Source organism: Eptesicus fuscus, chromosome 20, assembly GCF_027574615.1.
Source record: "Eptesicus fuscus isolate TK198812 chromosome 20, DD_ASM_mEF_20220401, whole genome shotgun sequence".
Lineage (NCBI taxonomy): Eukaryota > Metazoa > Chordata > Mammalia > Chiroptera > Vespertilionidae > Eptesicus > Eptesicus fuscus.
Window position 1 is genome coordinate 10,998,788 of NC_072492.1, and position 12,163 is coordinate 11,010,950.

The 12,163-nt window shown below is 52.0% G+C and overlaps 1 protein-coding gene across 1 annotated transcript; it reads right to left on the minus strand.

Moving 5' to 3' along the window:
- Positions 1-6,061, minus strand: ATP1B2 (ATPase Na+/K+ transporting subunit beta 2). The gene is made up of 7 exons (XM_008153502.3): positions 5,723-6,061; positions 3,804-3,932; positions 3,132-3,236; positions 2,822-3,027; positions 2,539-2,595; positions 1,639-1,737; positions 1-1,527 (listed from the first exon to the last, which is right to left on the minus strand). Exons 1-7 carry the CDS (start codon positions 5,832-5,834, stop codon positions 1,363-1,365), a joined length of 873 nt encoding a protein of 290 aa, XP_008151724.1. The 5' UTR covers positions 5,835-6,061; the 3' UTR covers positions 1-1,362.
- Positions 6,062-12,163: the final 6,102 nt, after the last annotated feature.

The window sequence follows — 12,163 nt, forward strand, 5'->3', positions numbered from 1 at the left end:
TTTATATATATAATTGCTCTCATTTTATTGTACTTAATTCTCTTTTTACAGTAGATCTGACACAGGCATTAAATAACTGCGGAGAGAGTCCACTGGGGTGTGGGGAGTGCAGGAAAAGATGGGGACTCAAAGTGAAGAAACAGATCCAGCAAGAGAAAAAAGGAGAGGGTCCATCTGTGGGTGGGGTGTGGAGGCTGCAGCATCAAAGAAAAAAAAAATGGGGAGATTAGAGAGGTGAGGAAGTGAACAAATGGCACTGGAGGAGACAGTTAAAACGCCTCTGTACCTCAAGATACAGGAGGTCCCTCTTTTTACCATTCTATGGGCACTAGGGGGTTGTTTGAAACTGCAAAGAGATCCGAAGGAGACAGAGCCGGGAAATTCAGGGCCTAAATGGAGGGGGTATTTGCAAGTTTCAGGCTAAAATGCAGAGGAAAGGGTAGGCGTTAGTGATTAGTTGATAAACTGCTAAGAGAAACCAGCAAGAGGATGGTGGGGGCAGATCTGGGCCCAGGGAAGCTGGTGGAATAGTCCCACAGCCTGCTGACGTTTCCAAGGTGGCCACTGGGGACAGATCCAAGACGGCTGCCCCTCCCCCAGGGCTCCTGGGAAGGGGAACGTGAAGGATATTCTGGGAAAGCGGACAGGGGTAAGGGAGCCATCCGCAAAAACAAAGTGGATATTCCGCCTAGGTCAGCCCTGCCCCTCTGAGCAGTGCCTATCTGGGCGATAGAGACCAGGGAGAGAATTTTCCAGCAAGACCAATAGAGACTTCCAAACCCTTACTCCCAGCTCACACGTTCACCTTCGGATGAGAAGTGGAATGTACCGGGAAACAGGGAAAAGACTACGGAGCCAACTGTCCTGAAAAGAGAATAGGGATGGAGAGGAGGTGGAGAAAGACCTACCAGAGGAACCGGGTAAATTAAAAGCCACCAAGACAGCAACAGTGTATAGTAGGGGGAAGTGTGGGACCTCGGAGAAGGTGGCAGTGGCTGCACTGAGGAATGGGAGAATGGAGTGCCCCATTCCTGTCTGGAAGCTAAGGGGTGAAGTGAGGTTGCGTTTACGTGCGTGTGAAGACGGGGAGGCATTTTCTATATCTCTCAGGGGATAGGAGGGTAGCTGTGGGGACACCCCACTCACAGCTAAACCAGAACCAGAACAGCTCCTCTCCTCCGTGACCATCTTGGGATCCCACCTTTCTGTCTTTGACTGAGTAGAGTTGGGAGAAGATGGTGGAAAATGTGTGAAAGTGGGGAAATCACAATGGACATCAACCAGGCTGGGTTCAGAGGTAAGGGCAAAGGGACATTCCAGAAGCATCCATAGGAAAGAGGTGGGGACAGGAGGAAGGGGGTCTCAGGTTTTGTTGATGCGGAGTTTGAAGGCCACTCGGCCAGCAAACTTGTCTCGCTCATCGTCTGTGGCGATGTTGACGGCGTTGATTCGGCATTCCACGTTCACCTCCACGTTGGGGGTCACATTCAGGAACTTCACGGCCACGAGGGGCTGTGTGTAGTTCACCTGGGTCAGAGGAGGAGAGTGAGGGACCAGGCCCATGGCAATTTGGCCTCCTCCTCAAGGACTTTGCTCCGCTTGAGGAGCCATCACCCCGCGGCCTCCCGTAGAACTTACGTGGAACTTTTTGCCATAGTAGGGGAAGTACATGAGGTCGATGTTGCCATTGGCAGGGAACATGACAAAGCTGCCCAGATTCTCAGCATCTTCATCTCGCTGTGGGGGCACAGGAGGGTAGAAGGGAGAGCTTGTTAGGGATGGAAGGAACGCGGAAGCTCACTAGACTTCCCTTTGTTTTTTCACCCCAGATTATTCTGTTTCCCTTGAGCTGTGAGTCTGTGTGTGTTTGTGTGTGAGCAGGGGGAGGTATCCTGTCTCTCTCAATAGACTGGGAAGTCCTGAAGAGCGCTAAGGATACTGAAGCCTCCGACTCCACTCCCACCTCAAGTTCTTACCCCATCCTCAGGAATCAGTTTCTAGAGCAGAGCCAAGAGAGAACAGATAAATGAGTTAGGCTCAGTAGGAAGCAAGGAGAGGGGTTGAGGGAAGAGCTGGCAGGAAGTTTCTAGACAGGACAGAGGTGGAGACAGTGGGGCTCCATGGACACCTTAGTGGTAGCAGATGGTGCGAACAGATCAGCAGCTACCAGATCCCTAAAAAGAACTGGGGGACAGGTGAGATATGGGAGGGAGAGCAGAAGACATGGTTATCAGGGAGTAGAGAAGAAGGTGGAAAGGTTAAAGAGAGAAGCCAGAGGCCAGGGCTTGGGGGAGTCAGGAAGCGGGGGGCGGGGGGGAGGGTGTCTATCCACACAAGAGCTGGATTCTGCATCCTAGAGAGAAGCAAGAGGAACAGGAACCCCTTGGAGTTTGATCCATATTGGAGCCCTCTCTTACCCCCTTATCCCTATAGTGATGGGGCCTCTGGGAGCAAAGGAGATGGGAAGAGATGAGTGAATTACATGAAAACCATGATATACAAACAGGTGGGCAGGTGGACAAGGTCCAAAAAGCTCACCTTCCCCACACAGGTAACATTCATGCTCTGGTTTGCTCCTGCATAGAAGTTGATGACCTGGAGTGAGGAGAGCGGTGAGAGTTAGAAAAAGAAGTTGCCAAAGACTCACCTTCCAGCCATGGATCTCAGCCTCCAATGGCCCCATCTTTCTTGTTCTCTCAGCTACTCAACCATCCAAACATCTCTCTAACGCCCATTAGCCTCAGTGAAAGGACGCAACTGTCAGTAGATGGTGGCCCCAATTCCCTCCTCCATTCCCCCTAGGGACCAAGGTCATGGTTACCCGGTTCATCTTAATGAAGACACAGGGCTGCCCAGTGCTGTAACCATAGTGGGTGGGGTCCCCAATGCCAGAGCAGTCACCCAGCTGGGTCCGGTTGAACTGGCAGGCACGTTTCGGGTAGTTGAGGACTCCGTTATCTGGCTGTTCGTAATAGCGCCCAGGGCGGCAGACATCATTCTTTTGGGCTTGGACGGAGTCGTTGTAAGCTGAGGAGATGGGGGAGAGAGCGCATGGGCCTGGTGTTCCACTTCCAGGGTCTCCAACCCCCTGCCCAAGGTCCTGCAAACCACGTCTCCAGCCCCGCGCTCACGCTCCAGGAACTTGTTGAGCTTCTGAACGTGCTGGTCCCAGCTTTCAGTGTCACTGACATTGACGATGACATCCAGGTTCTCAGTCTTGGGGCGAATCATCAAGCCTATAGCCAGACAAGGGCAGGAGTGCGGGCTGTGTATAAGATGTGGGGCCATGCGAAACCGGTTTGGCTCAGTGGATAGAGCGTCGGCCTGCGGACTGAGGGGGTCCCAGGTTCGATTCCGGTCAAGGGCATGTATCTTGGTTGCGGGCACATCCCCAGTGGGGGGTGTGCAGGAGGCAGCTGATCGATGTTTCTAACTCTCTATCTCTCTCCCTTCCTCTCTGTAAAAAATCAATAAAATATATTAAAAAAATAATAATAATAATAAAAAAGATGTGGGACCACACACAGAGGGCAGGAGACGGATACAGGGAACCGCAGGGTGAGGGATGGGACGAAGATCTAAGATCCTCTTCCTGGGAGGAAGCTATCCCCAGGTCACATAGCTCTCAGCTGTGGGACGTGGGAAAGGAAAGCGGACTTCAAGAACTTCCCAGCACATGGTGGTTGGATCGTCAGAACCACACCTCTGAGAATTCTGCGTTCTTTTCAGCCTTGGAGTTCCTTTGGGAGGCTTAGGGGCACGAGAGCCGTTCGAGGGGCTGGTGGTAGAGTCTCCTCACTCACCTGGTGTGGCCAGTCGGTCCTGGTACTTGGGGGTGTGGTCAGAGACAGTTTGCAGCATCACCCACATGGTGAGGGTGAACATGGCCGTGAGGAAGCCATAGAAGACGAAGTAGAAGAGGAGGATAAAGGCTAGGGAGGAGGAAACGGGGTCAGCAGGTGATCCTGCCATGACCTCACCTATCCCACACACCCCTTTCCCACTCAGAGGCTCTGCTCTGGGACAGGTCACAGAGCCTCAGGGACATCGTAGGGCCTTCCCCGGGGGAGGAAAATGAGACAAGCTGGAAACAGGCCGTTGTGCCTGGCTTCCAGCCATGACTCCCAGCCCCCTCCTGGTCCTAGGGCACCCTGAGGCTTGTGAAGCCTGACCTTGTGGAGGCCACAAGAGACCTAAACTCTCGTTGCTGAGACAACCCCAAGTATAGGCCACAGTGATTTTGCTTCGAATTACATTCCCAACTTCTCAACCCTTCATGGCCCTGAAAAAGCACATCTGTTCCTGCTGTATCGGTCCTCTCGCCTAAAGCTGTACAGCACACAACTTCTGAAGCTGGCACTGGCCACCGGTTCACAACCATAACTCTCATCCCACCCGGAAAGTGTAGACCCTCACACTCAGATAGCACAGTCTTCTCTCTCTCCTGGCGCCCCACAGAAGCCAAATCTTGAACACAGCTCCTTCCTAACTACAAAATCCCTCAGAGACGGATGTCCAGAACCGTCAACACTCACCCCACCCCCAACGCACACACAACACTCAGGCCAGAGGTGGGGAGTAAAGGCAGAATCTCCCACAGCCTTCCCAGCCGAGAGCAGGTCCTCGGTGGCTATGAGACGGCACTCTGTCACGCCTCAGCTGAGTATGGGTACCTGCTGTTTCCACCACTGGCAGCCCCTAGTCCTTCCACTTCAAAGGCACTTCCCCCATGAAGCTTCCTCAGGTTCTCCCAAGTGCTCACGGACCACTCCAACCCCAAGGACTGGACTTCAGGTTCCCTCCGGGCAAGGACTGCATGGGACCTACTACCTCAAGGGCCCCAGGTGGACGGGCTGATGGGGACATCCTGGGACCAGTGCAGATGAACTGTAAATGGTGTCACACCGTGTACCCTGTGCTCAGATTTCCCAGTCTGGCCATCCCTTTTGGAAGAACTCCACCCCTCACCTGCACCCATGCCCAGCACCAGACCCTCAACCAGACACAACTCCCTCCACACACCCTGAGTCCTGCCACCCCAACCCCAAGCCACCCTAGGCCAAACGATGCACACATCGCCCCACCAGTGAGCAACCCTCCCTGCACCTGCGACATCTCAGACAAACATCCAGCCTCAAAATTCTCACAGTGACTCTCCTCCCCAAACCCCCCCACCCACAGAGCAGCCACAGATGGCTCCCAATGCTCCACAGTGGGATCCAGACAACTTCCGCTCTGAAGAATCCCCCTCCTTCCAGCACACATTCCCACCGCTCCAAGACCCGCCCTCTCCTGCATGTTCCCAGGGTCCAGGGGTGGGCACGAACTAAAAATAGACGGGCTTGGCTAGCTGGTTGGGAGCCGTAGGGAGGAAAGGGGCGTCTTCTGGGGAAGGAGGGCCACCGTGTGGAGCAGACCAGCCCCCGAGAGCGAGCGCGAGCGCGAGCGCCGCGGTGCGGACACGCGCGCAGAGCCCGCGACCCCCCGCGCGAGGGGGCTCCACGGGGGGCGGGAAGGCGGCGGTGACCTACTTTCTCCGCCTCCGCAGCGCCAGCCAAGGAGATTAGACCAGCGATTTGGTCCCCTCCCAGCCCAGAGCACCGCAGGGGGGTCGGACGCCGGGACGGGAAAGGAGCTGGGGTTACGCCAACAAGACCTCGTGCCCCCGGGGCATCACCAAGAGGACCCCCCCCCCCGCCCCTTGCGCGGCTGCCCCGCGTACCCCAGCTGGTCCCGGTGCGGCCCATGAACTGGTGCGTCCGCGGGTTCCACACGAACTCCTTCCACTCCTCAACCACCTGCCCGCAGCTCTTCTTCTCTTTCTGGGTGACCATCTTGGCGGCGGGGGACGAGTACCGCGCGGGGCGGGGGGCTACGAAGAAGCTGGGGTGCGGTGCGCTGTAGCCCCCCTCCCACGTACCGGAATGCTCCGGGAGCAAAGGCAGCCGGAGCGAGGGAGACCCCCTTCAGATATGCAGCTGCTGCGAATTCCGGGGTGCACGGCCACGCGCTGCGGGTTGCTGGCAACGCGGCGTGGGATGCACAGATCCTAGGCCCCCCAACTGCGATAAAAAGGGGGGGGGTTGTCAGAGCAGGGGAGGATAAAAAGGGGAAGGGGTACGAGTGCAGCTTCACTCCACCTCCTAGAAGCCAAAGGAAAAGGGATGCAAAAATAGACGGCAGCAAAACCGGAGAGAAACGCAGTACAAATCGGGGTGCAAAGAAGCAGAGCGAGAAGTGGGGGAGGGGGCCGCCCCGAAATCCGAGATTGAAAGAGCCTGTGGAGCAGGTTTGGGTGACCACTGGAGAGTCTTCCGCCGAGCAGAGCCCGCCGCACGGGTGAGCGCGGCCTCCGGGGTGGGGTGGAGACGCGCAGTTGGGGTCAACCCGGGATAGGAGACCCCCGCCCGAGGCTCCGCTCCTCAGCAGCGCGAGCCGGCGGTCGCCGAGCGCAGTCTTTATAGTCAGCAGCTTTGGGGCTGCCCGCCCCCTTCCCACCCCCAGAAACCCCGCCTCCTCGCCGCTGGCCCGGGCAGCCTCATGCATATGCAAACCCGGAGATGTTGGGCCCGCCCCCTGCAGCCTCTTCAGGACCAGGAGGTCTCTCCCTGACAGCCACCCCAGGTCCTGGACTGGATCCGAGTGGGTGGAAGGAGAGAGGCCATGGCTGGGCAGCATACGGAGAGAGAACCCAGAGAGACACAGAGGCTGGGAGGGAAGCAAGCACATGCTGAGACGGGGGACCCAGGCAGGGAGTTAAAAAGAGACTAAGATCCAGGAGATACAGGGGCAGAATGTGAAGGACTGGAGAAGGAGCCAGAAACCAAGGAAAGGGGATACAAGAGACTAGTCAGGGTGCTAGACCAGCAGGATGGCAGCTGGAACAGGGCACATGGAGATGGATAGAGGCCACCACGGAGGGAAATTCCTCTGGTGGGAGCTGCTACCAGGTGCCCCCAACGCCCCCCCTCCATGCCTCCTCTTCCTGTCCCACAGCCCCTTCTCCCACCACCTGTGTATCCCCAATCTCAGGGCTTCCCACCACACCTGTTAGGGAATCCCTCTCAACACCACATTCCCAGGCCTCAGGACTGCCCTGAGAACCCAGCCCTGGAGCCAGGTCTGCTGGTCTGCGGAGGTGTTCTGCCGCCTCCCACCCCCATGGTTTGATTTGTTTAATTGTTTAAAGTATTACATGTCTCCTTTTTCCCCGATTGACCTCTCCCCCCCCCCCTTTCCAGGAGAAGGGATGTGAAAATTCTTAACTCCCCTCATCATTTGCCCACTTGAGTCAACAAACATTTACTGAGCACCTACTCAAGACTTTGTGCAATGTAGCCCTGGAGAGGTAAGGTCAAAGTTCTCTCCCTCTCCCTTCCTCTCTGGAATCAATAAAAATACATTGATTTTTATTAAAAAGCATAATTAGCTCTTTCTATCTCTCTTCGAATCTTGTCACTTTTCTTGGGAGGGGTTTTTCTTTCAATTCTCATCCTAAATCCTTGGCTCTAGTCCTCAGCATGTCCCGTCTTCCCCTCAAACTCTCTCCCTCCAGTCTAGGTCAGCTTCATGGACTTGGGATCTGCTCAGACAAAGCCCCTGCTCAGAATGGCTTTGTGCTTAGTTTAGGCCAGTGATGGCGAACCTATGACACGTGTGTCAGCACTGACACGCGTAGCCATTTCTGATGACACGCGGCCGCTGAGGCGGCCGCATGCCGAGGATGAAACATTTGCTGCTCCTGAGGATGAAACATTTTGCGAAATAATGTTTTTTCCTCAAAGGGACACTCTACCCGAGTTATGCTCAGTTTTTTGGCGAAGTTTGACACACCGAGCTCAAAAGGTTGCCCATCGCTGGTTTAGGCTCTGCTGTCACCATCTTTAAATTCTTCATAATTTTTTTTTTTTAAATCCTCACCCGAGGACTTTTCTCCCCATTGATTTCTAGAGAGAGTGGAAGGGAGGGAGAAGAGAGAGAGAGAAACACTGACATGAGAGAAACACTTCAGTTGGTTGCCTCCCACACACGCCCCTACTGGGCTGGGGAACCCGCAACCCAGGTACATTCCCTTGACTGGGAATTGAACCTGCTACCCTTGGGTCTGAGGGCCAGCGCTCTAACCACTGAGCAACTGGTGGGGCAATTCTTCATAATTTTGTCTTTGAATTTGTGCTTTGTAAGGGAAGTCTCATGGAGCAATAGAGCGTGAGTGTGAGCAGAGACAGTATGTACAATATGCCATTCATGATGCTCCATGAGCACAGAACTCGGATGTAACCACCATGCATGGGAATTCAGGGAGACTCGGAGTGAGGACAAGGTAAGTGTGTTATGTCTACACCTGAATACGTGGAAATGCTGAGAGCTGAAAGGCCAAACTTTCCTTTCGAACAGAACTTCCTTTGAAAACAGGAAGAAGGCAATGGTCTTCTAGGAGACATGAATGCTCAAGACATTATATGTTCTTTCTCAGTCATACTACTTCCCTGATTTAGCGAAGCACTTCTTTTTTAATTTTTATTCATTGATCGAGAAAGAGAGAGATGCCCGGGTCATTGTAGCTCAGTTGGTTGAGCATCATCCTGTGCCAACCAACTGATGTTTCTCTCTGACATCAGTGTTTCTCTCTCCCTCTCCCTACCTCCCTCTCTAAAATCAATAAATATATTTTTTAAAGTGGTAATTGAACAACATTAAGTAGCAAATAAAAATGCCATGAGAAGTTGAGAAAAGAACTGAGGAAGAAAGGAAAACATCTTATACTTCAGTAGTTTGAATGGCTCATTTTTCCTGCTTTTTGACTATACTTTTATTTATTTCAGAGAGGAAGGGAAAGGGAGAAAGAGAGATAGAAACATTAATGATGAGAATAATTGGTCAGCTGCCTCCTGCATGCCCCCTACTGGGGATCGAGCCTGCAACCCAGGCATGTGCCCTTGACCGGAATCAAACCCAGGACTCTTCTGTCTGCAGGCTGACGCTCTAGTCACTGAGGCAAACCAGCTAGGGCTTTCCTGCTTTTTGAACAAGGGATCTGCATTTTCATTTTTCAATGGGTCCTAAAAATTATGGCGCTGGCCCTGCTTCAGTCCTTTTAGCAGCAGGCTCTGAATTAATTTTGTCAAGATACAGTTTTAGGCCCTGGCTGGGTAGTTCAGTTGGTTAGAGCGTTGTCCTGATATGCCAAGGTTTCAGGTTCAATCCCCGGTCAGGGCACATACAAAAATCAACCAATGAATGTATAAATAAGTTGGAATAACAAATGGATATTTCTCTCTCTCTCTTTTGCTCTCTCTCTCTCTCTCTCTCTCTTTAAAAAAAATCAATAAATAAAAAATTATTTTTAAAAAGATACAGTTTTAATTAGGTTACTCCTCAGCTCAAAGGTCTTCAATGGCTTCCTGTTACCCTGCAGGAGGGACTCCTTATTCTTCAGTTTAACCTTCAGGGTATTCCACAATCTAGATCAAGCCTGTGTCCCCAGCCCCTTTCCCACTAGGCCCTAACTAGTCCTCCGCTAGAGTTTAACTAGCCGCTCCCAGTACAGGCTGCGCTCACTCCTGACTTCACTCCTTTGTCCACTTCATTTCCTCATCCTGGAAGACTACCCATCTTTCAGAGTGCACCCCGACTCCCATTCATCCATTTAATGGGCGTGGAATGAGCATTTTCTTAGAACCAGGCACTATTTGGTCTCTGTGCTCTTGGAGCCCCCATCCCAATAAAAAATAAAAGCAAGCAAAAATTTTTAAATAAAATGTTGATATTACAAAGAAAAAATAAAACAGGGTGTTATGCCAGAGAGCACCTGGATGGTCGGGGATGACTTATAATGTGATACCTGAGTGACCCAAAGGAGCCATGGGGAGAGCTTTCCAGGAGAAGGGATGTGAAAATGCAAAGGCTAGGCTTCAATGAGGGAAGGCAAGATTGACACCACAAGTCCTATCCGGCTTGGCTCAGTGGATAGAGCGTCCGCCTGCGGACTGAAGGGTCCTGGCTTCAATTCTGGTCAAGGGCACATGCCTGGGTTGTGGGCTCGATCCCCAGTAGGGGGCGTGCAGGAGGCAGCCAATCAATGATTCTTTCATCATTGATGTTTCAATCTCTCTCTCCCTCCCTCTCCCTTCCTCCTTCTGAAAGGAAGCACTTGGCACGTATTTTTTAATTGTAGCTGGACTGGATCCGAGTACGTAGAAAAAAAATATATATGGAGAGAGAGAGAGAGAGAGAGAGAGAGAGAGAGAGAGAGAGAGAGAGAGAGAGAGAGAAGCAGTCCAGGTGGAAGAGTATGGATGGCTTGGACCAGGTCAGCAGGTTTGCAGATGGAGAGAAGAGGCTGGGTTCAGGATCTACTTTGAAAATACAGTGACATGAGCAATGGGGATGACAGAAAGAGGAACCAAGGCTAATGCTGAGGTTTTGTTTTGAGCAGTTGGGCTGAAAACTCTTGTGTGTGCTTTATCTTTTTAACAACCAGACTGTAAGCTCTTTGAAAGCAGGCCTTTGTCTTAGACTTTGCGTATATCCTCCACACCCAAGTCTCCGCAGAGCTACCGAATATAACATGGAATGGCTTCTTCTGCAAGAAACCGCAGAAAAACGACTTGTCCTTTCCTTCACCGGGCAAGGAGCATGAAAATGGGTCAGCCTTGATCTGGAGAAATGAGGCCGGGACCTTACCCTCAACTTACATAGTTTGGCTAACGCAGGCCTGGGAGTGGCCTCCAGGCTGCTGGCTGTCTCTGCTCTGAATTCAGGATCACTTGGAAAAGACAGGATAAATGTCTTCTGTGCATTTAGGGGGTCCTGGGGTAAGGGTGAGATACCTTTACTTCTGTCTACACCTCCTTCTTCTGTGAGGACCACCGTGAGGAGGGTGGGGGATGAGGAGGAGGGAGCACTCTACTAAATGCCCCACTGGTGTTCACAGGAGAAAAATACTGAGAAAGGGCTGGCAGGGCAAAGAGTCATTATAGACCTCCAAACTCTTCCTGGAACCCTGCCCTCCCTCCAGCATCTCCAAAAAGGGAATAAGAGCCCCCACACCCGCTCTCCCATGTCCAGAGCCAGTTAGGAAGTCTGTGCCCCTTGATCATTCTCCCCCCAAAACTCACACAATCCCAGGGACTCAGCTGTCTGGGTTCCAACAACATGGGTCTTTGCAGAAACAAGAATAAGGAAAGAAGAGAGTTCTGAAGCATAGACATGGGGAGAGGGAAAGTGGGAGTGTTATTTAATGGGGACAGAGTTTCAATTTTTTTAAATAAAGGGTTCTGGAGATGGGCGCGCTCTCCCTCTCCAGAGCAAGCCCATGCCTGCCTTTCTTTCCTCCGCCCCCCACCCCCCAACCCTCCCGGCTCCCCAGGTGTCTTACCTTTGCCCTTCCCTCTCCTGAGCTCCAAAGGCCCTTCTGCCTCTGTAACTTGTTTCCTGAGCCTATGCAGCCCAGCTGGCTCACTTCAACTACCTTGTAACTTTCTAAATAAATTTTTTCTTTTTTCTTAAATATATATTTTTATTGATTTTTCACAGAGAGGAAGGGAGAGGGACAGAGAGCTAGAAACATTGATGAGAGAGAAACATCGATCAGCTGCCTCCTGCACACCCCCTACTGAGGATGTGCCTACAACCAAGGTACATGCCTTTGACCGGAATTGAACCTGGGACCCTTCAGTCCGCAGGCCGATGCTCTATCTACTGAGCCAAACCAGTTAGGGCTAAATAAACTTTTTCTTATACTTTGAGGGGGAAAAAAGAGTTCTGAAGATGGATGGTGGTAATGGCTGCACAAAACTGTAAATATACTTAATGCCATTGAATTGTACCTTTAAATGGTTAAGATGGCCCAGCTGGTGTAGCTCAGTGACTCAGCATGGATCCATGCACCAAGAGGTCATTGGCTCAATTCCTGGTCGGAGCACATGCCTGGGTTACGGGGCTCGATCCCCAGTGTGGGGTGTGCAGAAGGCAGCTCTCTTATCAATGTTTCTATCTGTCTCTCCCTCTCCCTTCCTCTCTCTCTGAAATCAATAAATATATTTTTAAAAATGGTCAAGATGGTAAATTTTGTTATGTGTATTTTACTACAGTTTAGAAAATAAGTAAATACAAAGAAAAACAGATGTTCCCTCGCTGAACAGATCAAGCTCCAATTCTT